Source organism: Corythoichthys intestinalis, chromosome 12 (genome assembly GCF_030265065.1).
Source record: "Corythoichthys intestinalis isolate RoL2023-P3 chromosome 12, ASM3026506v1, whole genome shotgun sequence".
NCBI classification, from domain to species: domain Eukaryota; kingdom Metazoa; phylum Chordata; class Actinopteri; order Syngnathiformes; family Syngnathidae; genus Corythoichthys; species Corythoichthys intestinalis.
In genome coordinates this window covers 28,342,442-28,369,566 of record NC_080406.1, presented here as the reverse complement: position 1 = coordinate 28,369,566, position 27,125 = coordinate 28,342,442, and the positions used below count along the sequence as shown (strand labels likewise).

At 38.6% G+C, this 27,125-nt stretch overlaps 1 protein-coding gene across 6 annotated transcripts in view; it reads right to left on the bottom strand.

Annotated features, from left to right (window-relative positions):
* The window catches only part of hdac4 (histone deacetylase 4), a 177,809-nt gene that overhangs the window by 100,727 nt on the left and 49,957 nt on the right, over nucleotides 1-27,125 (bottom strand). For 5 of the 6 annotated variants that reach the window (XM_057851931.1, XM_057851932.1, XM_057851934.1 and 2 more), the window contains exon 1: nucleotides 12,517-12,688. The exons of the other annotated variant lie outside the window; for it this stretch is intronic. In XM_057851931.1, coding sequence (XP_057707914.1) covers nucleotides 12,517-12,520 — 4 coding nt within the window. In that variant the 5' untranslated portion in view covers nucleotides 12,521-12,688. Of the gene's footprint in view, nucleotides 1-12,516; nucleotides 12,689-27,125 lie in introns of those variants that run through there. 6 annotated transcript variants of the gene reach the window in all.

The window sequence follows — 27,125 nt, the reverse complement described above, 5'->3', positions numbered from 1 at the left end:
GCAATGGCAAAAATGCCAACCAGCATGCTATTCAAATAAATGGGAAGCAGTTGTTTTTCTTACAATTAGTGTTTATTGTACCCTTGAGGGATGTTTTAGCAGACGTCTCATTTACGTTGAGAGAAGCAGATAACGTACTGAAGCGAGAAATGACATAAGAGTAACTTGATGGCCTGTTGATTGTCTCTGTGGGATTTCCAATGAGCAAATGACTGTTTTGCCAGAAGGCAGCATTATATACATTGACTAGCAGACTGCGCGGTGTTAGTTGTTGTTGTTGTGTCGCTCATTATTGAAGATGAAAGCTGTTGATGAGCCAATTTAGATGATGACATATGTATTCATTCATGCAGACTACACACCGAACTTGTTGCCAGTCAACCACAGGCTACACATTGATAAACAATTAGGGCCCAGCCGAACCGGCTGACGTTAGCACTTTTAAATTCAGCAATATAATCGAATGATTTTTGGGCTGATTGTTCTTTTTTATGTCCTTATTAACACATTACAGCCTATGATAAAGATAACATTCAAAAACACATGCCGCTTGTCAAAAAAAAAAAAAAAATCACCTGAGTTTGGCCATTTTTTTTGCAAAGTTAAACAATACTAAAAATAGGAGTGGGAACCTCTTGTTACCTCACGACACGATACGATTTGCGATACAAAGCTCACGATAACGTTGATCTGACGATATGGCGATACAACGATTATCGATACATTGGTCAGGAAATCATTCTAGGATATTCTACAAACAACTTATAAACAGAAAAACATGCTTCTGCTGTGAATTGGAGTTTATCACTAGTAGACGTTCGTTCATTCGCTGCCACCCTCCCAGTTCAAACGGATTGGACGTCTATGGCCGTCATTCGCAGCCAATGCCAGGCAATGAGGTAATTTTGGGCCATTTAAGGTCATTTACCTGTTGATTTTCAGTTACTTCCTGTTGATTTGGGGGTATTTTATGGGTCACTTCCTGTTTATTTTGAGTTACAGAACAGGAAGTGACCTGGTAATCACCCAAACGATTAGGTAGTGACTCAAACTCAACAGGAAATGACCTGTAAATGAACAGCAAGTGACCTGTAAATGCCCCGAAAAATCGGACAAAATGACTGCGAATGCTCTGGTGTCGAATTAGTGCTGCAACGATTAATCGATTAAGTCGAGTATTCAATTAGAAAAAAAGATTCAAAATAAATTTTGCTGCTTCGAGTATTCGTTTAATTAAAGTGACGTTGTAACTTGTAAAGGTTGGTTCAGATAACAGAATCCATCTGCTCGCATTTAAGATTTTTTTGAATGCATTCGTACTTTAGTTTAAAGCTATATTTAGCCATTTTTGTGAGAATATGTGTCTGAGCCATTTGTTAAGAGCATTGTAAAAAAGTGTTAGCATTTTATAGCATTTAAGCTAGCGGGCTTTTGCTATGTAAGTTTGCCAATTGTTCTTGTACATTGATCCTCTTTTTTTAAATAAATATACGGTGTGAGGCTCAGTTCAGGCATTTTAATTTTTTTTATGTTCCTTATCCGATTATTCGAAATAAATAGTTCATCGATTAATCGGCTACTAAAATAATCGATCGCTGCAGCCCTATTTTAAATGAACGAACGTTCCCAGTCTAAATGGATTGGGCGTCGAGCACCTTCAATGGCAGCCTTAGAGTTACCTGAGACACTATTATGGTGGAAGATTTTGGTAGCAACTTGTTGGTCCCTTTTTTTTTTTTTTTTTTTTTTAAAACACTGACACCTTTTTAAAACGATATCTCGATTTTTGGCAGGAGCATATCGCTAACCTTTTGGGATACAAAGTATCACGATACATCACCATTTCGATATTTTGTCACACCCCTAACTAAAAAGATAGTACTGTATTGCATAGCAGTCAAAGTGTCTCTCTGTAATTCTGTGAGTAAAAAAAAAAAAATCTATTCATTCTATATTTTTTTACAGTTCCGGCAATCAGATGATTACCAGCCTGAGAAAAATCCATATCGGCCATGTCCTATGAACAAATGACCACAGTAAGATTTGCAAGGCTTTCAATGAAAGAACTGAGATACACCTTGGACTGGTTTTCAAGGCACACAAATGCATTTACAGTAGACTACACAACACTGCCCGACTAGATGGTATAAAATGACAGTTGCCGAATCATACCTAAAAACAGTGATTAAGATCTGCGCATCTACAGAGACACTGCAACATAAAACTGCTACCCAGTATTAAGGTTTGAGACACAACTTGCAGTATATTGGACTGGATCACGATTATTGAACCTCAAAACAGGATGCGATTTGCAAGGATGAAGCTAGTTGCCAGAAAGTATGTAGCCCACGTGCTAACCAATAGGTGACATTTAGAGCTGTCCCGACTAGTGGACGTAGTCGACGTCATCAAGGACGTAAAAGCTTCGACGGGCACGCCATCCCATCGACAATTAATAAAGGGTTAAAAAAATATATGCATGGAAAGTTGAGAACGGCGGACACTCGGAATTCAAGCGGGGAAAGCGACACAAAGCCAAAAAAGTGCACCAGAGTGACCAAAGTGTGGACTTATTTCAACGAAACAAAGGAGGGTAAACTCTCTCTGCAATGCCAAGCTTGCATCCTACTGCAGCACTTTGGCCGTGAATGAACATCTGAAACACTGTCACCCAGGTATAATTTTGGAAGACTACAGGAGACAACAAGCTGGCGGATCGTAAGTCCATATAACGACATTTTTTTATTTAAGTTGCCTTTATGTGGGTCGTATGGGTCTTACGACAGAGTATTAGGGACTAATGTCAAGCTAATGAAGCTGAATTAGGTGCTACGTACTTTCCGTAGCACGTTGCTGCCTCCGTTAAAATGCACAATACTGAAAGCATCTTGTGTTTTAGAATCGGTTTTACAAATAAGGACATCCGTATTATTTTGCTTCCTATAAATCAAATTATAATCAATAGAAAAACGTATACTAATGCTACGTCGTAGTTCCCAGCGAACATACGTACATGTATGTAAAGTGCGTAATGGCTCACAGCTACACACATTACCCCTACGCAATAATGCGACATTTGTTTCTCGTTTCTTGCAATATTAAAACTTTAATGTCGTTTTTTTTTTTGGGGGGGGGGCCTAATACTCTGTCATAGCGTCCGATCAACGTGTGTCATTAAGTTTTTTTCACATACTTCGTTCCAGTGAATCTGACTCTATTTATATAACTCTATTGGTGCTCACTCTAATGCTGAGAACAATATAAACATACAGCAAAAAGAGAAAGTACGAATTGTTTTGAATTCTGTTGGAAAAGTGAAGTCACAGTGTTCTAAATCAGTTTACATGTCATTCTTTTGCACTAGTTAATGCCATCAGCATTTGACCTCATTGTTTATTTGTGAGTTATTATTGTTATGTATCTGTTTATTTGTACTTTTAATCAAGAATTTCAGGGTTCCAAAATGTTTTTGTGAATTAATAATCATCTACAAAAAATGTAATTGCAAGATTAGCACAAAAAAAAAAAAAAGTTATATAGTTATAATAATGTGCAGAATAATTAGGAGAAAAATAATCGTTTAGGACAGCCCTAGTGACATTGCTGATCATAACAGCTGAAACCCTGCAGTCAGTTGCAGCCAGACTCAATCTCATGATGTATTTTTCTTATTTGAACACGGAGCTCCAAATATAGCTTATCACTCATTTTTTTTCCTGATCAGAATCAGATCCGAGGGGAGCTGCCTTGTGTCAAAACTTGCTTGTCAATACCTCCAACCCATTGGCGAGGTTCTCTGACCAATCATGTTGTCCCTAGCACGCTGGTGTCCAATGAGGTGAAGGACGGAGTTGTTGTTACTTGTGTCATAGTTGGTAACGGGCAGTGTGTCAGGGAGGGAGGAAACTTGACACCCCTTTAGCAGGATGGCAAATGGGGAAGAAAGGGTGTGGCAGGGCCAGACATGCTAGTGCATCAGCGTGATTTTACTTTGTCGCTAAATTTGAATTAGAAGGGAATAAGGAAAAATGTATTCAATTGATGAAATCAGATTCAAAATAATCTATCTGAATTTCAACATGTTCTTCCTCCATCCACTATAATTATAATTACGCCTGTTTATTGGATGCCTTTAAAAGGTTCTGTGGTTGTCTTGTCTTTGCTATAAAAAAAAAAAAAAAAAAATTAATTGTCTTTTTGTTTGAAGAAGACTTGATTAGACACTACTAGTATACTGTATAAAACTCAGTCACTTTTATCTTAACTCAAGACACACAGAATATTATTTTCTGTGAGAATGTCCTAAACTTACTAAAAGAAAAAGACTGTCTTTACCAGAAAAGGGTCTCTTGACATTTTAACATGGTTTCATCTTTTCTCACAATCATCACTTACTTTCCATTACCAACCAGAGCACATACTTGTCCAAGTGTAAGGAGCCTAAATTTGGCTGACTTTCAATGTTTTAGCATTTCTCTACCTCGTAATTAATCTGACAAACCCAAATTCATCACCTAATCTTGAATGTTTATGAAAAAAGTGAGCTAATTGCATTTCAAAGCCATGTACCCCCAGTACTTTATATATATCCTGTATTAAATACACTATATATTTAAGTTTTTAAACCTACTGCATTTGTCAAGGCAGTTGTTTGGAAATTTAAATTTCATAAACAAGCCATGTTAAATGTTGTTGTTGACAGTTAATTAAACCACAATAAAGCGGTTAGCATAAACATGACAAAGATACAGTGATGTACAATGCCAATACTAAACAGGAGTTTCCTTTACAGTGGTCCAATGAAATTTGAACAACCTAAATATTGGACAGTGAGAAGTTGAAAAACATTTGGCTAAATAAATAAAAACATGAGCATTCAGCACACCTAAGACTTTATTGTGTTATTCCAAGACTGTCTGCTGCGCCTTTTGTCATCCTTATTAGTGACAACAACAACAACAAAAAAACTATTATTCACTTAGAGCTCACGTCAACCGGCATTTAAGGATTAATGCTGCATGTGTTTTGTGTTCTTGCTTCAGGTTTTAATAAGTTTGTTTGTAAAAAGCCGACGGGAGGTACGACAAGAAGCGCATGAGATGTCAAGTTACCATCAAGCAGGCTAACACATATTATTCTAACAAAAACTTTTAAATAATAGTGTTACTAAATATATACATGTATACATGTATATATACAGTGGGGCAAATAAGTATTTAGTCAACCACTAATTTTGCAAGTTCTCCCACTTGAAAATATTAGAGAGGCCTGTAATTGTCAACATGGGTAAACCTCAACCATGAGGGACAGAACGTGGGAAAAAAAAAAAAAGAAAATCACATTGTTTGATTATTAAAAAATTTATTTGCAAATCATGGTGGAAAATAAGTATTTGGTCAATACCAAAAGTTAATGTCAATACTTTGTTAAGTACCCTTTGTTGACAATAACGGAGGCCAAACGTTTTCTGTAACTCTTCACAAGCTTTTCACCCACTGTTGCTGGTATTTTGGCCCATTCCTCCATGCAGATCTCCTCTAGAGCAGTAATGTTTTGGGGCTGTCGTTGGGCAACACGGACTTTCAACTCCCTCCACAGATTTTCTATGGGGTTGAGATCTGGAGACTGGCTAGGCCACTCCAGGACCATGAAATGCTTCTTACGAAGCCACTCCTTTGTTGCCCTGGCTGTGTGTTTGGGATCATTGTCATACTGAAAGACCCAGCCACATCTCATCTTCAATGCCCTTGATGATGGAAGGAGATTTTCACTCAAAATCTCTCGATACATGGCCCCATTCATTCTTTCCTTTACACAGATCAGTCGTCCTGGTCCCTTTGCAGAAAAACATCCCCAAAGCATGATGTTTCCACCCCCATGCTTCACAGTGGGTATGGTGTTCTTTGGTGTTCAATTCAGTATTCTTTCTCCTCCAAACACTAGAAACTGAAAAGTTCTATTTTGGTTTCGTCTGACCATAACACATTTTCCCAGTCCTCTTCTGGATCATCCAAATGCTCTCTGGCGAACCGCAGACGGGCCTGGATGTGTACTTTCTTCAGCAGGGGGACACATCTGGCAGTGAAGGATTTGAGTCCTTGGCGGCGCATTGTATTACTGATAGTAGCCTTTGTTACTGTGGTCCCAGCTCTCCGTAGGTTATTCACTAGATCCCCCGTGTGGTTCTGGAATTTTTGCTCACCGTTCTTGTTATCATTTTGACGCCACGGGGTGAGATCTTGCATGGAGCCCCAGATCAAGGGAGATTATCAGTGGTCTTGTATGTCGTCCATTTTCTAATAATTGCTCCCACAGTTGTTTTCTTTACACCAAGCCTATTTACCTATTGCAGATTCAGTCTTCCCAGCCTGGTGCTGGTCTACAATTTTGTCTCTGGTGTCCTTCGACAGCTCTTTGGTCTTGGCCATAGTAGAGTTTGGAGTGTGACTGACTGAGGTTATGGACTGGTGTCTTTTATACCGATAATGAGTTAAAACAGGTGCCGTTAACACAGGTAACGAGTGGAGCCTTGTTAGACCTCGTTAGAAAAAGTTAGACCTCTTTGACAGCCAGAAATCTTGCTTGTTTTTGGGTGACAAAATACTTATTTTCCACCATGATTTGCAAATAAATTCTTTAAAAATCTAACAATGTGATTTTCTGATTTTTTTTTTTCTCACATTCTGTCTCTCATGGTTGAGGTTTACCCATGTTGACAATTACAGGCCTCTCTAATCTTTTCAAGTAGGAGAACTTGCACAATTGGTGGTTGACTAAATACCTACTGTATTTTCCCCACTATATTATATATATATATATATATATATATATATATATATATATATATATATATATATATATATATATATATATATATATATAATATATACTTTTTTTTGTTTTTTTTTTGTAGTTCAATTATTGTTCAGTTTGTAGCAGTCCTACTTCAAATATAGTTTATCACAATAGGGCAAGCAAGCCCTAAATCATTCAAAGCCAGACATTTTCAAAGAAGGGCAACCTCTATAGTTCCAGCTACTGTATTTTTGAGGAGAATGACTGATACTTTAGGGCACATACAATATTGTGTGGTATTATTTTATAAACATCAAATCTACCAAAGAAAAGAGACTCCCTCCTTTCACTAAAAAACTGTTCTGTTAGTACACAGCAGTAGAACATAGATAAATTTCCTGATTTGTGGCAGCTTATTACGTTTTATTACTTTTACTTTATTTTTACTGTACTTTATCTTACTTATTAATTACCTTCTCCCAAAAATAGGGAAAATTAGTTATTTGTAAAACTAAATATCATCAAGTACTCTAATATTTGTTGCTTTAATAACAAATCAGAGTCTTGGTAAGTGAAATTTTTCATATACTGTATATACATATACTGGTCCTTCTCAAAAAATTGCATATTGTGATAAAGTTCATTATTTTCTGTAATATACTGATAAACATTAGACTTTCATATATTTTAGATTCATTACACACAACTGAAGTAGTTCAAGCCTTTGATTATTTTAATATTGATGATTTTGGCAAAAAAGTAAAAAAAAAAATTTTTTTAAATCTCTATCTCAAAAAATTAGCATATCATGAAAAGGTACTCTAAAAGAAGCTACTAACCTAATCATCTAAATCACCGAATTAACTTAAAACCCCTGCGAAAGATTCCTGAGGCTTTTAAAAACTCCCAGCCTGGTTCATTACTCGAAACTGCAATCATGAGCAACACTGCCGACCTGACTGCTGTCCAGAAGGCCATCAGTGACACCCTCAAGCAAGAGGCTAAGACACAGAAAGAAATTTCTGAGTTAATAGGCTGTTCCCAGAGCGCTTTATCAAGGCACCTCAGTGGGAAGTCTGTGGGAAGGAAAAAGTGTAACAGGAAACGCTGCACAACCAGAAGAGGTGACCGCACCCTGAGAAAGATTGTGGAGAAGGGCCGATTCCAGACCTTGGGGGACGTGTAGAAACAGTGGACTGAGTCTGGAGTAGAAACCTCCAGAGCCACCGTGCACAGGCATGTGCTGAAATGGGCTACAGGTGCCACATTCCCCAGGCATAGCCACTTTTGAACCTGAAACAGCGGCAAAAGCGCCTGACCTGGGCTACAGAGAAGCAGCACTGGACTGTTGCTCAGTGGTCCAAAGTACTTTTTTCAGATGAGAACAAATTTTGCATGTTGTTCGGAAATCAAGGTGCCTGAGTTTGGAGGAAGACTGGGGAGAAGGAAATGCCAAAAGGCCTGAAGTCCAGTGTCAAGTACCCACAGTCAGTGATGGTCTGAGGTGCCATGTCAGCTGCTGGTGTTGGTCTACTGTGTTTTATTAACTGCAGGGTCAATGCAGCTAGCTATCAGGAGATTTTGGAGCACTTCATGCTTCCATCTGAGATTTCATTTTTCAGCATAACCTGGCACCTGATCACACTGCCAAAACCACTGGTAAATGGTTTACTGACCATGGCATTACTGTGCTCAATTGGCCTTCCAACTCTCCTGACCTGAACCCCATAGAGAATCTGTGGGATATTGTGAAGAGGAAGTTGAGAGACACCAGACCCAACACTGTGGATGAGCTTAAGGCCGAAACCGAAGCATCCTGTATTGGTCGGATGAAATATGCTGTTTTTTTAGATAGAGATTTTTGTTTTTTCTTGACTTTTTTGACAAAATCATCAACATTAAAACAATAAAATACTTGAACTACTTCAGTTGTGTGTAATGAATCCAAAATATATGAAAGTCTAATGTATATCAGTACATTACAGAAAATAATGAACTTTATCACAATATGGTAATTTTTTTTAAGAAGGACTTGTATGTTGTTTCATTTCTAGTTAATATAACAACTGCTTTACATGTAAGTGCAACCACACACTATGCAGTTTAAATCAATGCACCAAACAAAGCCACTTGATAAGGGGTTAAGTGGCGGCAGGGGAAATTAATCACTTCTTAATCAAGCTTTTTAGTAGCTGACCCAGTAGCTTATCCTCAAACAAAGCCATGGAGTGCCAGTCAAACCAATTGTATTCTCCAAACAAGCGAAACCTGAACACCTGAAAACCATAACACAATTCACAACAAGATGTGTGTTCATCTCAAAGTGGTCACCTTGGACCAGAAGGTCGGCTCGACTTGCCTCAGAACGAGTCATTACGCATCTCTAAATAAGCGTCATCACTAGTGTATTTGTGTGTTTGCGGTGTGCAGAGCTGCGTGTTGTCGGCAGACAAGAGAAAAGCCGAGCACATAGCGGCTATCGCTCGCATGTGAGATAATTAGTGGAGCTGAAAATGATGTTGAGAGGAGGTTGTGGAGTCACACATACATTCTTGAGCTTGGACGGTTTGACCACAAAAAGTTAATGTGGGCTGTCCTAAATATTAGCTTTCACTAAAAAAAAAAAAGTAAAAGAAAACAACTGACTATCAAAAAAAAATCCTGCTCCGGTATCAGATCAGACTCAGGCAGAGGTACGCTAGACTTTTTCGTTGTCTGTCATTTTGACTGACAGGGTCATAAAAATCCGGTCATAATCTATATTTACCCGTCACTTAAATTTTTAAAATGATGATAATGACATTGTGGTGACCCTTTGTTTGGCATAATTCACCTTCCGTACTTGTGTGTCCATTTGGCCGAGCGCGTTATCGGCTACGACAGTCACGTGACAGAGACACTTAAGAGCCGCGCGCGGTCCCCTCACTATCCGCTCGCTCTCGTTGTATGATTGGCCGTAGAAGAGTCGCCCATTTAAAAAGGAAAAGCGATGGATGATACTACACACAGAGCGTATTATTAACAAATGTTAAAGTTGTATAATCATATGGCGAGAATAAGGAACGTCACTGACAAGCGCAGGCCCCCGCGAGTGGATAGTGAGGGGTCTAGGATAGTGCGCCTACAGCTAACAAGACTCTTAACATTGCATACTGCTTCAACATATTCAATAGTATTTAGTTTTCATTCATTTTAAATTAATATTCTGTCCGAACAAGCTTAACAGAGAATCCACACCGTGCCATCACACATCAAGCAGATGAATATGTAACTTTTTCTCCGCAGTGACAAAAACAGCTGACTGTGGCCCCAGTAGTTAGGTAGCCTACCATATGTAGCATATGGGACAATGAAATTAACAGTTCACCTGCTGTGGCCTGAACGTAGTCTCACACTTTCCTCCTGGTGCGCATGGACTTGAATTGCGTGCCCGCTTGAGCAGTCCCTGTTTTTTCACCTCTTTTATCAACACCATCGTCGTTTTGGGGCTTTTTGAAGAAACTTCGGACACTCAGTTGCCTTGACATTTTTCAGAGTAAGGCCAACAACGTCATGCATCAAGAGAGACAATAGCTAATTAATATGCTCACTCGCCACCCTGTGGTCTGGGGTGTGAATTGCATCCGGTCAAAATGCCGGATGGACTTCAGTTTTTTCCGTCACCGTTTTAAAAAATCGGTCAACGACGGAAAATATTCGGTTAACGCGATCCCTGGACTCAGGTATCCTCTGACTATGTTTTTTCTTTTTTTGTCTGTACAGTGGTACCTCTACATATGAAGTTAATTCGTTCCAAGACCTTGTTTGTAAGTCGTAACGGTCGGATGTCGAGCAGGATTTTCCTATAAGAATACATTATAATTCCATTAATTCATTCCACAGCCCGAAAACCTACACTAAATCCTTAATAAATGCTGCTGGTACTATTGCAAATAGCAATTACACAGAGCAAAACAAATAAATTGTGAATAAAAATTGGAATAAAAATATAATAATAGTAGTAATAATAATAATACCTGTAATAATGTAACGAATCGGGTTCTAATGTAGCGGATGTGTGTGGTGTACCTGAACGCACCGCGTGGCTGACTTGACAGAGTGAGAGAGGGACTTTTTACTTTCACTTTGTTCAGCTGTAGCGGACAGTATGCATGTTGTGTTGCACAAGTTCTCAAAAAAATAATAACAAACCTGACGAAGCTGGTGATTTTTTGGCAATGTTACCAAAATAATAATTGTCACCTTAACTTATAAGGACTGGCGAACGGAGGTCGGAGGAGGACCATCAAGATCGTAGACATTACTCGCTCATATTTTTCTAACATTTCCATCTTCATTTGAATTTCAATTTTTTTTCACCACCTACACTAACATTCTTTGAACCCATGTTGATTTCTCTCACAAGAAAGTCCGCCGTGCGTCCGTCTTGTGGGAAAACAAAGAAACTGCGGCGCTGTCATAAATCGTCGTATTTCGAGCATGTCGTCAGATGTAGAAACAAATGGCGAGTCAAATTTTACGTCGGATGTCGAAAAGATCGTGTGACGAAGCGATCGTATGTATAGGTACCGCTGTACTACGTGATGATTCACTGCCAACTCTCCGTGTCAATATGGATTGGACGTCTCTTGCCATCCATGGCAGGCAATGAGTAACCCTTGTCCACAAACTTTTCATTCAAAAAAATTTTTCCAACAGAATGTTTATCTTCGCTTCTGTCACCTACTGCTTGCACATGTGGGGTTAAGTTGTGGTTCAGTACTGCTGTTGTGATTTGGTTCTATTTATAGAACTTTGACGTGAACTGAATTGATGTCTAGCATAAACATCCATCCATTTTCAATACAACCATGCACGTAAACCTCAATTTAAAATTATGTTCACACCTATGGAGAATTCAGAGTGGTCAGTTAAACGAAGCTTATTTTGAGAGAAGCCATCAGTAAGTAGATTTCATTCTTTTTCTTTCGTCTCTCATAATTCAAATTGAGTCTCACAAAACGAAACAAAGATATGAAAGATACAAGAAATGGCATGTTACTGGTTTTGAAGACAAAGCAAACAATATTCATGCACATTCAATTCAAACACTTCAATGAACCTAACATCATCACTAACATCAACATGCAAACTATGGGATTCAATCCCTGAACTGAAAACTGTGATGCAATGTGCTACCCAAATCAAACACCGTGCTTGACAAAAGTCAAACTAATTTTCTTCAACTTTTTAGTTTTCTGTGAAAACCAGCAGAGGCGTTTCTCCTCTCCGATTAATAGCCTAAAACTTCAACACGCGCACACGCACGCGTTATCCTGCCTGATGCATGAACACAATAAGCTTCAGGGAGGCACAGATGCAACCTCTGCCATCTGTTCCATTCAGTTAAATGCCACGCTGTGTGAGAGTCTCTGTACATCAGTACCATTCAATAAACACTGTCACTACTCAAGGCTGCCTGCACACCCACGCAGCAAATGAACATGTACACACAGCAACTCATCCAAAGCGAGAGAGAGAGAAAGAGAGAGAGAATGGGAGAACACTGGTACAGCAAGACGGAACAAAAACAATAATGCCAACATAATCAGCAGAAAGAAGATTGAGTGTGCACTTACTGCTGTGCAATGCAAACAAGTGAATCAGAAGGCGCGGAGGCACAGGAGCAAGTATTTCCAACACACTTCCATTCCATATATAACAATAAAAAGAGCCACTTACCCATCAGTTGAGCTTTGCTGTCCACTCTGAGCAATGTGAGAGTTTTGTGTGAGCCCCCACACCACTTGAAAAAGTGAGCTGGGAAGTCCACAAAAGAAAAACACAGCAGGCAAATGTTGTTTTCCTGGTGGGAAGAGAGAGAGTGTCTCTCGCCTGTCTCCGTTTTCCCTCACTGACGCGCTCAGTCTGCCCTCCGGCTGCCTAGCCGCCCCTCCTTCCGATGCTGTGGTCCCCTCCCACTTTCTCCCTCTCTCTCTCTCGCTCCTTTTTGCATCCAGGCATGTCTTCTCGGAGAGTCACTTTCTGCTTTCCCGCCTGTCAGATTTGACCCATGTTGCTTTTTATACTTGGGGATGCTTAATGTCGAGAAGACTCACACTTGCTGTGTGTCGTTTATTCCAAACACATTTCTGGCTAGCTAAAGCCCTCCTACACACCAGAAGTCCAACAGTTTTTATGAAAATAACTTGATGATGATGGTTGAGAAACCTTATAACTCTTCTAATTCTTTAAAAATGACAAAGAGGGTTTTTTATTAGAAAGTCTACACACCCCAACTGAAAAGCAAAATTTTGCTGTGTAAAAATAAATAAATAAATGAAGCTTTTTCCACCATCTAGGTAATATACAGTCAGTGTTGTTAATCTTACGTTAAAAAAGTAATTAATTACAGTTACAAATTACTTCTCCCAAAATGTAATTGCGTTAGTAACTCAGTTACCTGAATGTAAGAGTAATTATTTACTTGGCAAAGTAACTGGTGATAATTTTCATGGTTTTTTTTTTTCTCAAAACAAAAAAAAAAAACAGGTCACACAATGTGAAGCTTAAAGGGTTTTTGGGACAGTTGGCACAACTAGCCCAATTCGTTCCTCTAAACTTAACTAGACACAGGGGTATACGGATATTGCGATAACTAGATAGTAACCTTTGCTATGTGTGGAAGTCATTTAATGTGAATCAACCGTTAAAGTTGTTAAAATTGCTCCCGTTATTGCATTAGTTCCCTTCTGTCTATTTTCGACATGTGTAAGTTACAAAACTGTTTCATCTTTTAAAGATAAATTTAAGTTAAGTTTTGCCAATTTAGGAGCATTTTAGATGAAAAGTGACTTAGGTTCGCTAGGCAGGCTCTCTACAACAGAGCCTTCATGAGAAGTCTACTGCTTTAAGATGGCAGTTGTTTACTAACGCATCTAGTTCTTTATACATGCCGCAGTGTCTGTCACTTGCGTCTATTTCTATAATATGTGATATCTACCGAAGCATCATGTGGGCGTACTTTGTAGGCTATCGACTACAGTCAGGTATTATTGGTGCCACCTAGCATAGTAGCATCGCGTTTGCAATGGCGTCACACTCCCTTGCCTCCTCCCCACTCCTGCTCTGCAGTCTCGTCTCAATGAGTCCGTCTTTTTCAGACTTTTCTCGCGTCATTCAACCAACATCGTAACGCACGCCTTTCCCGCCTCAGTAATGGTAACGGTGTTGCCAAGATGAGAAAAATAATTAATTAGATTACTCACTACTGAAGAAAATAACGCCATTAGTAACGCCGTTATATTCTAATGCCGTTATTAACAACACTGTATATAGTGTAACCTGTACATTTGAAAAATAAATGGTACAAATGACAATCTATTCTTTTACTGTGTGGATATAATAATAATTATTATTCATATTTTCTAGCGTGGATAGCAACAAATCAGGGAGTGCATTATACATATATTATATATAAATTAGGGCTGTCAAAATTATCGCGTTAACGGGCGTTAATTCATTTTTTTAAATTAATCACGTTAAAATATTTGACGCAATTAACGCAGATGGCCCGCTCAGACAGATTTAAATGACAGTACAGTGAAACGCTCCCTTGTTGTGTCTATGGAGTTTTGCCGCCCTCTGCTGGCGCTTGGTTGCGACTGATTTTATAGGCTTCAGCTCCCATGAGCATTGTGTAATTACGATTAAATAATTTTTAAGCTGTAATTAACTCGATTAAAATTTTTAATCATTTGACAGCCCTAATATATATATATATATATATATATATATATATATATATACATATATATATATATATATATATATACACATATATATTATATATATATATACACATATATATATTATATATATTATAAATATATATACACACACACACATTATATATATATATATACACATATATATATATAATAGGGCTGTCAAAATTATTGCGTTAACGGGCGGTAATAATTTTTTTTAATTAATCACGTTAATTAATCACATGTCCCGCTCAGACAGATTTAAATGACAGTAGAGTGAAATGCCCACTTGTTAATTGTGTTTTATGGCGTTTTGCCGCCCTCTGCTGGCGCTTGGGTGCGACTGATTTTATAGGCTTCAGCACCCATGAGCATTGTGTAAGTAATTATTGCCATCAACAATGGCGGGCTACTAGTTTATTTTTTGGTTGAAAATTTTATTAAAACGAAAACATTAAGAGGGGTTTTAATATAAAATTTCTATAACTTGTACTAACATTTATCTTTTAAGAACTACAAGTCTTTCTATCCATGGATCGCTTTAACAGAATGTTAATAATGTTAATGCCATCTTGTTGATTTATTGTTATAATAAACAAATACAGTCATTATGTACCGTATGTTGAATGTATTTATCCATCTTGTGTCTTATCTTTCCATTCCAACAAATTTTTTTTACAGAATATATATATAATTTACAGAAAAATATGGCATATTTTATAGATGGTTTGAATTGCGATTAATTGCAATTAATTACGATTAATTAATTTTTCAGCTGTAATTAATTAAAAATTTTAATTGTTTGACAGCCCTAATATATATATATATATATATATATATATATATATATATATATATATGTGTCACAAATTAATTTATAGGGTGTGAAGGCCATATTTTCTGGAGGGCACACCATCAATGAATTAGTTTATTTTCATTTATTTTTAAGGTGCACCTGATTATAAAGAAAAAATAGGGTTTCAATGTACCGTGGTCGGCAAAGCAAAGCACCCCAAGAGTAGTTTCTTTCTGCCCTATTTGCTTTGACCTATTCACACGATTCCAATGTCCAACTCTTCCAAAAATTCACGCGGTTCAGACTCTCTATGGTTTTACCCCTAACGTTCACAGTCGCACGACAAACAGGGTTTTGACCCCCCCCAAAAAAGGCCGATTCATTTCCAATGGGGAAAAACAATATCCAATTTCAAAATGTATCTACAGTTGCACTGCCTGAGCATAGGACTACCTCATACACATTTATATTTATCTAGATTTTATACTTTTATTATTGCAAGTCACTTTTGAGATTTCTACATGTCCTGCAACACTGTAAAGGGAAACGCTCCACAATTTCATTGTACAACTGTATAATGGCAATAAATGGCTATTCTATTCTATTCTATTCTATTCTATTCTATTCTATTCTATTCTATTCTATTCTATTCTATTCACCTACACTTTTTAACTGAATCACATCATTTACACATATGAAAATTCAGGAAGTCAAGGTACATAAAAGCTGTAGTATTTTTTGGGGCCAAAAATGACCACCAAAACCTGACAAAAACATCCCCATTTCCAAATGCTCCATTCATATCCAATGGAAAAAGAAATTGTCAACCATTTTGTCAGATAAATACATCCGGAAACAACTGCACACTCTACTGTCCGTGAGAAAGTGTTCCTAGAACAGTTTAATTTTTAGACAGTCTAAACCAGGGATGGCAAACCGGTCCTCGAGGGCTGCGGTCGTTCCTGGTCTTTGTGCGAACTGATTCAGCACAGACAGTTTAACCAATGAGATTTCAGCGGAAACAAGAAGCACCTGACGCCAATCAACTGATTGCACTTCTGGAATAGTTTGCCCACTCCTGCTCTAAACAGTGGCATGGGTGCACGTAATCATGTTTGTGAATTACTGTTTGTGGTTAATTTTGCCCACTGTCACAACCCTATTTACAGAGGGTGTGCACACTTGTGCAACCACATTATATCAAATGTTTTTTTGATGTTACTTTAGTTTTTCTTTGTTTGTTTGTTTTTTTTGTTTTGTTTTTTTTTTACATAAAGGACTTGCACATGTGAAAGAGCATGGACTATACAGAGTTAGACACTTTTTCGCAGCTTGTGTATGGTGCGCATGCTTGTATGAGCACGAACATAAAGCAACAAGCGGAAACGCGTAACACAAACATGAACGAAAAAACAGTTAGTAGCAAGTATTAAGTGGGTTAGAAACGTGTAACTGCCAAACAGAGACTAGGTGGAGGCTCGGTGAAACAGCGAAGTTGCCGCGGGTGGTTATGCACAGTACATGTTCGCCTAGAGTAGCTGACCCAAACCCTCTCTATTGAAGGTAGGATAAAGGGCTTTTTAGAGGAGTTTCAGTTAAAATCAGGGCTCTGTGTACTCATCAGGCCATTGGTGGAGCATGCATGGAGTAGAAAAGTATTTTAAATTAACTCTAAAATTCCCGTATTGAAAAATGTCAAGATATTCTTACTATAACCAAGCTGTTTTTACTTGTGTGTAGTTGTAATGTTTGCATCTGCGTTAGGCACAAAGTGCATGGCCGCTTGTGTTTTTGCATCTATTTTTGAAGTCCTGCACTGAATCCAGGAAGCCGGCTTTTCTACGATTGCTAAACACACACACAAACACCTGGCATCGATAAAAAGGACCCGTTATCAGCATGATGTACGCCACTGACGTCAAAGACTTACCTAAGCTTCATGACCCTGATAAGGGCCAATGCTATTTATCGTTGTCCAAAATCAAACGCGGACCCCCTCTTCATTTTTAGCAGCAAAATGTCAAGGGAGGGCAATGACCTCACACAGCAAAATGAGTCTGAGCGTAAATATTGGGAAGCATGTAACATGGTCAAAGATCAGTGGTGATTATCTAGGATGTGTACACACATTTATATTTTAACTCTGACAGCTAATTGTTTTGTTTTACTGTATAATAATGGCCTGAAAGTGTTTTGATTAACAAATATCAAATATCGGCTCAACTTTGCTACAAATTTGTGTCACCTTGCCATCTTTGATCCCTTGACCCCTACTTGTAGATAATAAAAGCAACAAATATAAATTGTATGTCCTACGGGAAACAATATTAACGTGAATGAGGGCCATTGTTTGCATTCATCGGCAAGAGAAGCAGACAAGGCGATAAGTGGGCATATCCGAGATAAATATCTCATGTAGTTATCTGCATCTGAGTCGGCAAGCGTGCGTATGTATTTAATAATGCATGTGGCATAATGATTTCAAGGCATGTCCAAGTACACAGCGTGGCAGCGGGCAGACAGGATTTATGAATAAATAATGCTAGCATCAGTCTCGTAATGTACACGAGTACACATAAACACACTGGCGGGTCACAAGTTAGTTCCGCACGTGAAAAATGGGGCAAAAATGTCAACTTTTATTTTCGCCATCTTAAGACATCTTCCTCTGCATGGAGACGGGAATAGGAGGGGCTGGGCTTTCATTCAAATCCCTTGAGAATCACAATCGGAGACTCTAAAAACGTGAGCTACAGTGTCATTTATTATTGATTTAGGTTATTTATAATACACACGCACTCCCCTTACAACACCCTCATCTCGTCAACTCCCCTTCTCACTGATTTGACTCGCTCATACTCAAAAATAGAATTCTTTCTTTGAGAAGTAAAACAAGATGAAATACACAAAAACAAATTTCAGATCAACTAATTCCTCAAAAAAAATAATCTTTGGAAAAAATTATGTACATTTGGTGCCTTGACCACCGAGTTAAATTCATTCCATGACCAAACTCTAAACTCAAAACTCACATCTCAAACCAAATTTTACCATCTATCCATTTTTTTCCCGGTGGGAGGGGGCCACTGGGCCAACCCAGGACACACTGGGGAGACTATGTCTCCCGGCTGGCCTGGGAACGCCTTGGAATCCTCCAAGAAGAGCTGGATGAAGTGGCTGGGTAGAGGGAAGTGTGGGCCGATCAAATACAAAAATATAATGTAATGTTTATTTAGCAAGGGATGTCATGTTAGACATAATAAAAACAGAATACAATGATTTGAAAACCATATTCAAACTATATTTAATCGAATACATTGCAAAGACAAAATATTTAATGGTCTAACTGTTATACTTTGTTTTTAGCAAATAATCTTTAACTTAGAATTATATTATTATTAATTTATTATTTTAATTTTATTATTTATTTTACTGCAACATGTTCCCAAAAAGCTGGGACAGGTGGCGAAAAAGACTGAAAAAGTTGAAGAATGCTCATCCAACACATATTTGGAATATCCCACAGGTGAACAGGCTAATTGGGAACACATTGATTGCCATGATTGGGTATAAAGGGAGTTTCCCTGAATTGCTCAGCAAAGATGGAGTGAGGTTCATCTCTGTGTGAACAAGTGCGTGAGAAAATAGTCGAACAGTTGAAGAACAATGTTCCTTTAAGGACAATATTCCTAGACTCACAATTGCCAAGGATTTAGGGATTTCATCATCTACGGTCCATAATATGATCAAAAGTTTCAGAGAATCTGGAGAAATCCCTGCAAGTTAACGGCAAAGCCGAAAACCAACCATAACTCATTTGCGTCCAAAAGCGTATAAATACGTTCTATTTTTAATTGTTTCAGTGTTCCAAAGACGTATTTATACATTTGTTTTTTTTTTTTTTACAGCAGACATCTCTAGGTTCTGATGCAACTTAGCTCCAAAGCACAACGCTGAAAATCCATTTTAAAGTAATAAAACTGGCCACTGGAGGGCAGTAGCGCATTGGTAAGACCCGCAACCCAATTCAACGGAACGAACGACCGGGCCGCCGGGGGAAGACGACCGAATGGACGTCCAGGATGCCAGGCGGGGGACGACCGAGTAGAACGACCAGGACCACCAGTGCAGCGGACGATGCCGTTGAGTCCGTGCTGCTCGCCGAGCAGAGCCCGCGCCGCCGTGCTCGGCCGCTCACGTCCCCGCACCCTCCAGTGTCCCGCAACTCAGCCGGAAACGCGCACGGCCAAACCAGTCCCCCCCCCCCAAGTTCCTCAGGCGAACTCTGCCACTAGGCAGTGGTCACCACAAAAGAAAGACTAAAAAAAATCCATCTTGATGAGACAGGCGGCGATGAGGGAAAAGTTTACCCCAGCTGTCGCGGCCACAACAGCGTCATTTCTCAGTTAAATAGTTTAGTTATGTGTAAAGAAATTGTTACTTAGCTATCAAAAGGTCTATTTGTCTTGTTGTTTATGTTTTGCAGAAGGAAAACATTATTCAAATGTTTCGGATGTAACTAAAGCAACAAAAAAAAAGTTATGTTTGAAATGCATGCTTTTACAAAAAGCTCAATTTCTCTGTTTTTTCATCAGAAATTGGAAAGTTGCTCAAACTAAGCTATTTTCTAATGCTGATTTCTAATTAAATGACGTGACCTTCAATCCCTCAGGTGGCACTGCATCAAAATACGACATCAATGTTCAAAGGAAATCACCATATGGACTCAGGAACACTTCAGAAAGCCAATGTCAGTAAATACAGTTTGACGCTACATCCATAATTCCAACTCAAAACTCTACAAGTATGCAAAGCAAGAGCCATTTATCAACAAAACCCAGAAATGCCACAGGCTTCTCTGGGCTCATGCTCATCTAAGATGCACTGATGCAAAGGGGAAAAGTGTTCTGTGGTCTGACGAGTCCACATTTCAAATTGTTTTTGGAAATTGTGGCTATCGTGCCCTACGGACCAAAGAGGAAAAGAACCATCCAGACTGTTATGGACACAAAGTTCAAAAGCCAGATTCTGGCATGGGCTGTGTTAGTGTCAATGGTTTGCGGAACTTATACATCTATAAAGGCCTCAGTAATGTTTGAAGGTATATATAAGTAATGCCGTTCTTTCAAGCATCGTCTTTTTCATGAATGCCCCTGCTTACTTCAATAAAACAATGCCAAACCACTATTTGCACATGTTACAACAGTGTGGCTTCATAGTAAAAGTGTGAGTACCATACTGACCTGTCAGCAATCAAGACCTGTCTCCCATTGAAGACGGGTGGCACATTACGAAGCGTAAAATACAACAACGGATAACCCGAATTATTGAACAACTGAAGCTGTACATCAAGCAAGAATGCGAAACAATTCCACTAACAAAGCTTTAACAATTAGTGTCCACCCAAAAATCTACTTACTTTTGTTTAAAATAAATAAGTTCAAAAAAGAAAAAGGTGATGGAACAAAGTACCAGCTTTTTGGGAACATTTACAGGAGTAAAAATCTAAGTTAACAAATATTTGCTAAAAGCAATCAAGTTTATTTGTTTGAACATTAAATATCTTTGTAGTGTATTCAATTAAATATAGGTTCAACACAACTTGCTGCACTTCATTAAAACATGTAATAACTAAAGAGTTACACATTTTGTGCATAGTCATTAATGGCATACCGCACGCAGGCTATTTTTAGACCGTGACGTCGCATCGTAAAGCGGAAGTAAAGCCGAAGTGGGACATTATAGACCCGCCCTCGCATAGACCTAACGTAAAAAGTGCTACTTTTCTCCGGTAATCTTTCAAAAACGAACATGCTGATCACGCAACGCTTTTTTTGGAACATGTAGAAACGACTCTAGACATTACGACACATGAAGGATTTTTTCTTCATACGTTTCCGGAAAACAAAAACTCGAGACGAAAAAATGTGAAGACCGAATCAACTTGTGCGGACTTTAACACCAGCTCGGCGAATCCATTCACGTTTCATATGCAGTAAACATTATGTTGGGTTGGCATGGTCTTTCAGAGGACAAAGAGGTAAGCCATTTTTATATTTTTAACTTATTTTTTTTAGCGTAACGTTGTGCCGTACTGCTTCTGTCTGACAATGAATGACCTGAAAAGAATTACATTGCTATCTGACTGCCACTGTTACCGTTTCTGTTATATATATATAAAAAACAACTTTAGTAAGGGGGAAGTGTAAATAAATTATAGGATTAAGATGTGTTATCAATGAAAAAATTAAAAGTGTTCGTTGGCTGTCACTGAGTAGCATTTGCGATCGCTACACAAAGCTAACTAAATTACCCCCAAGAGCGGTAAGAGACGTAGGACAACCAGAGGATGTATAGGAAAGACAGGGCTGATGGTAAAGGATAGCTTGTTGAAACAGGAGAATGTCATTGTCAGTCGCGTCGATAAAAAAGCTAAAGCTATGCTTAGGTCGGCTCGTTTTTTTCGTCTTTTTCAGCCTTCGACACTAAAGCCATCTCTTTAACTGAACATTTTTATGTTCTTCCACATCTTTGCCAGTGAATTTGGCACCAGGCACATCATTTTCGGAGAGAATTGGTAGGTTTAACTCTATAAACATCTCCTTCGTACACGATTTCCATTCATTTCCTATTAGGGACAAACGGTGGCTTGTCCTTACTTAGCAACAGTAGCTAATGTCATGAATATTAATGACCGGAAGTGACGTGTTGCTTGCGGTACGCCATTCGTTGTGACTCCTTCTGGTGAATGCAACTTGGCCAGCAGGGCAGTAAAATGCAGCCACGCAGACGTTAACAAGAGTTTTACGACTACTGTAAGTGACTCAGCAAACTACAATAATATTAGTCATATATTGCTTATTATAGTGAACCGAGCCAGATCTTGACACACAAAAATCAGCAAAAGAATTATGCTCAATTTATATGAAAAAAAAAATTGTATAACCAAGGGATCAGATCAAGAAAATGTGTATAAGTGTGAGGCAGGAAAAACAATATAGTGAAAAAGCTGGCTTTCCGTAAATATAGTAGTGGATAAATTCGCATCCTAGCTCTTCATTACAGTGTGGTAGTATTGAAGACCATAACTGCTTATGTAAAGCTAAGCAAAGTAGATTGTTTTGTTCTTGAGCGAGGAACTCCCTTCATTCATATTTTACACGCTCTCCTTTCATGGTAATGCCTTCCGGGGCCTTTGCCGAGATCGCAATAGACCAAAAGCAATTAGATGTCAGCGATGCTTTCCTCAAATTGTCAGCATCCCCCACACTCCCCATTTCTTTATGTGCACTTATACTCATAAGGGTACCCCCCGTGTACCAGTTTATTTTAGAGTTTGACGTCTCTCAACTTCAAACGGTACAGAAAGGAGTCTTCCACTTCAAATGGGCTTACAAAATAAACAAGAAAATTGTTTGGACAATGCAGATGCCCACAAAGTCATCAAATCTGTAGTTTTACATAGTTGTAAGAGAGAATGCTTGACTAATGGACATATTCTTCTGTTTTTAAAGACTTTTATAGACTCGTACTGGATGGTTCAAACCTTGGTGGAAGTCTACATAGAGTCTAAATCGAGTTTTCTATGTATGTAGGTTTTAGACAAGAAAAAAATAAACACCTCACTTGGTTGAACTGTCAACTATCAACTGGAATGGAACCGTTTATTGCCATTGACAGAAAATATCTCTACGTTTTTCTACAGGTGTGTGTTAAAGATTGTCTTTAAAACTCAGCTACAGTGGGGCAAATAAGTATTTAAACCACTAATGGTGCAAGTTCTCCCACTTGAAAATATTAGAGAGGCCTGTAATTGTCAACATGGGTAAACCTCAACCATGAGAGACAGAATGTGGAATGTGGTTGGCAATAACAGAGGCCAAATGTTTTCTGTAACTCTACACAAGCTTTTCACACACTGTTGCTGCTATTTTGGCCCATTCCTCCATGCAGATCTCCTCTAGAGCAGTGATGTTTTGGGGCTGTCGTTGGGCAACACGGACTTTCAACTACCTCCGCAGATTTTCTATGGGGTTGAGACCTGGAGACTGGCTAGGCCACTCCAGGACCTTAAAATGTTTCTTACAAACCCACTCCTTTGTTGCCCTGGCTGTGTGTTTGGGATCATTGTCATGCTGAAAGACCCAGCCACGTCTCATCTTCAATGCCCTTGCTGATGGAAGGAGATTTTCACTCAAAATCTCTCGATACATGGCCCCATTCATTCTTTCTTTTACACAGATCAGTCGTCCTGGTCCCTTTGCAGAAAAACAGCCCCAAAGCATGATGTTTCCACCCCCATGCTTCACAGTGGGTATGGTGTTCTTCGGATGCAATTCAGTATTCTTTCTCCTCCAAACACGAGAACCTGTGTTTCTATCAAAAAGTTCTATTTTGGTTTCATCTGACCATAACACATTCTCCTAGTCCTCTTCTGGATCATCCAAATGCTCTCTAGCGAACCGCAGACGGGCCTGGACGTGTACTTTCTTCAGCAGGGGGACACATCTGGCAGTGCAGGATTTGAGTCCCTGGCGCCGCATTGTGTTACTGATAGCAGCCTTTGTTACTGTGGTCCTAGCTCTCTGTGGGTCATTCACTAGGTCCCCCCATGTGGTTCTGGGATTTTTGCTCACCGTTCTTGTTATCATTTTGACGCCACGGGGTAAGATCTTGCATGGAGCCCCAGATCGAGGGAGATTATCAGTGGTCTAGTATGTCTTCCTTTTTCTAATAATTGCTCCCACAGTTGATTTCTTTACATCAAGCGTTTTACCTATTGCAGATTCAGTCTTCCCAGCCTGGTACAGGTCTACAATGTTGTCTCTGGTGTCCTTCGACAGCTCTTTGGTCTTGACCATAGTGGAGTTTGGAGTGTGACTGACTGAGCTTGTGGACAGGTGTCTTTTATACCGATAATGAGTTAAAACAGGTGCCATTAATACATGTAACGAGTGGAGCCTCATTAGACCTTGTTAGAAGAAGTTAGACCTCTTTGACAGCCAGAAATCTTGTTTGTAGGTGACCAAATACTTATTTTCCACTCTAATTTGGAAATAAATTCTTTAAAAATCAAACAATGTGATTTTCTGTCTCTCATGGTTGAGGTCTACCCATGTTGACAATTACAGGCCTATCTAATCTTTTCAAGTAGGAGAACTTGCACAATTGGTGGTTGACTAAATACTTATTTGCCCCACTGTATGTAATATTATTACAGTGCTGTAATGACTGATAGATCCCTGGAGATGAATACATTGTATATGTTAGCATTTGAGCTAATTGGAGTTTTTCTTTAGAAGATGAACATTAGGCAGAGAATATCTGCCTGTAACATCATTTATTAGAGCGAGAAAAGCCAAAATGTGAAAGACGGACAATTATACGAAAAGAATATTTTTCGCATTGACACAGCAAACATTATATGGATGCATGTGTGTGTGGGTGGGGGTGGAGGTAGGTGCGTGTGGGTGTGTAGTTTAGCACTTTAAAAAATAAAGATATTAATTAAACATTACAAGTGGGTCAAAATGTTAACCAAAAGTCGTGATACCATTCAATTTGATAAAACGAATTGTTCCACCAATATTAACTTACCATTCAAAACCCAATACTCAGTCTTGTCTTTAGTTTGTTATCGGTCTTACAAACCAAACTGGTGTCAATCAAAATCACAGTTCTGCTTCAGTTTTCTTTTCACAAAAAGCCAATTTTCTCTGCTCTTTGTTTTTAGGATGAAACCAACCCATATTCTGCTGCTAAACACCAAATAATGGAGAGAAAGAAAAAAAAAAGCCTTAAAACCATTTTTTTTTTTTTTTTTTCTGGTGAAGGAAGTGCGTGTACTTTTGTCTGATTTTGAGGTTTGCGTTTGTGGTCAAATACAGTTTATGGTCATCAGACAGTGGTCCTGATTATGAAGAAATCTTCTTTCTGGACTAAGCACTTGTTCATGATGATATCAGTGTTCCACAGGCCCACTCATCAAAATCTTCGGGAAGGTAGGGCAAAAAGTCTAAAGCCAGAAGTGGTCATCCATTATAGATGGCTTCCAGAAGACTGCTCGCTATCCATATGGTTCTGCTTGGGCTTTTAAAAGCCTTTACAAAGCAAACCACTGCATTAACAAGGCAGAGGAAGTGAAAGAGGGGTGAGGAATGTCTGGAGTCAAATGTACAAAATATACCTTGGTATGCGCTTGTCCAACATTTGCAGACAGAGAAAAGACACGGTAAAATGAGCAGGCGGGCAGTATGGATGGACATGAGACAACGTCACAGTGTGAAAAGATAACCGGTCGGGCACGGAAAGAAGTAGTGATAAAACTTTTGACACCAGAAACCTCAAGCATCCTGGCTGCCATTTCAAATCAATCGTGTCCTGCCAGAGTGCAAACTTCTCTGTTTGAAAGGGAAACTGCTTGTCACGTTTCCTATGTTTTGTTTTCATAGGAGCAATCAAATTTGGCAGGAAACCGTGTAGTCATTTTAGTGACAAAAATGTACCTTGCAACTAGATAGATTACAGTAATTACTGTAAATCAACAAGGTAGCAGATAAATGTACTGAGGATGTCAATTCTGTCAATGTCTTCCTGCCAAAAAGAAATCTGAACAAATCCATTGATTGAGTTTTTGGTGGAGCAGGGTATCACTCCATCTTGCCAGTGACGGCAGTTCACATTTGGACCAAATTACTGCGACATATGGCACGGTCGCACCACCCCCACTTGTTTCATTTCGCTGGTAGAAATGAGGTAAATCACTAAAGAACAGACGGATACACAAAACTCTTGGAAACTGCTTATTCAAGAAATCTTAACAGAAGACTAAAATTTTTTACCACTAAATGAGACCTCTTCCTTAACTTTTTGCAGTAATGTTGCGTGTCCTCTTAGGAAGAGACAAGGCATTGCCTATATTTGCCAATCTGTTCTCAATTTGAGCCTGAGTCATGCATTATGCGATTGGTGGCAATACTGCCATTCTATATTGCAGTTAAAGCTATCTGACTTAAACGTTTTAGATGATTTTCCAAATTTGTCGCAGACTTGATAGCTCACACTGATAATATAATAACCATGGGTGAAATTAATATTCATTTGAATAGCTGAACCTCTTAGCCGGACATTTCAGACTAGGAGTGGGAACCTCAGGGCACCTCACAATACGATACGATTCGCGATACAAGCTCACGATAACGATTATCTCACGATATCACGATACAGCGATTATCGATTTATTGGTCAGAAATTGGATACATGATATTCTACGATACAACTGTTGAAACGAAAAAAGAAAAAAAAGATATTTCAAAATAGAAAAAAATACTGTTTAAGTCATTTATTAAACAGTGACACCTTCTCTGTGGAACATTGCTGTAAAATATAAATCTACTGCAAATTGTGCACCTGCACATGTAGAGAAAACAAACCAAAACCACTGATATATCTTGGAGAGATCATGATGAATGGCACCCTTAATTTCTTTAAAGTTTTAAATCTTTTAAAAAAATAATAATAATAAATAAAAACAGTGCTGTAGGTGTCAGTGAGCAGTTGAGGTTGGAGTGGGGCAATGATAAAATTGGTGGGTCTTTTCTTCGTATATGACCTTTGTTGCCAAAAGTGTTGGTTTGAGCACTTCCACTATCTGCTTCAGCATTTGAGATGTCAGACTTGGTCAGTCACATTCTTCCTCACCTTAAAAACAACAAAATAAAACAAAAAATATTAGCTATTAAATAGCTTTTGAGTTGAAATCCTGATTTTTTTTTTGTGTATGTGTT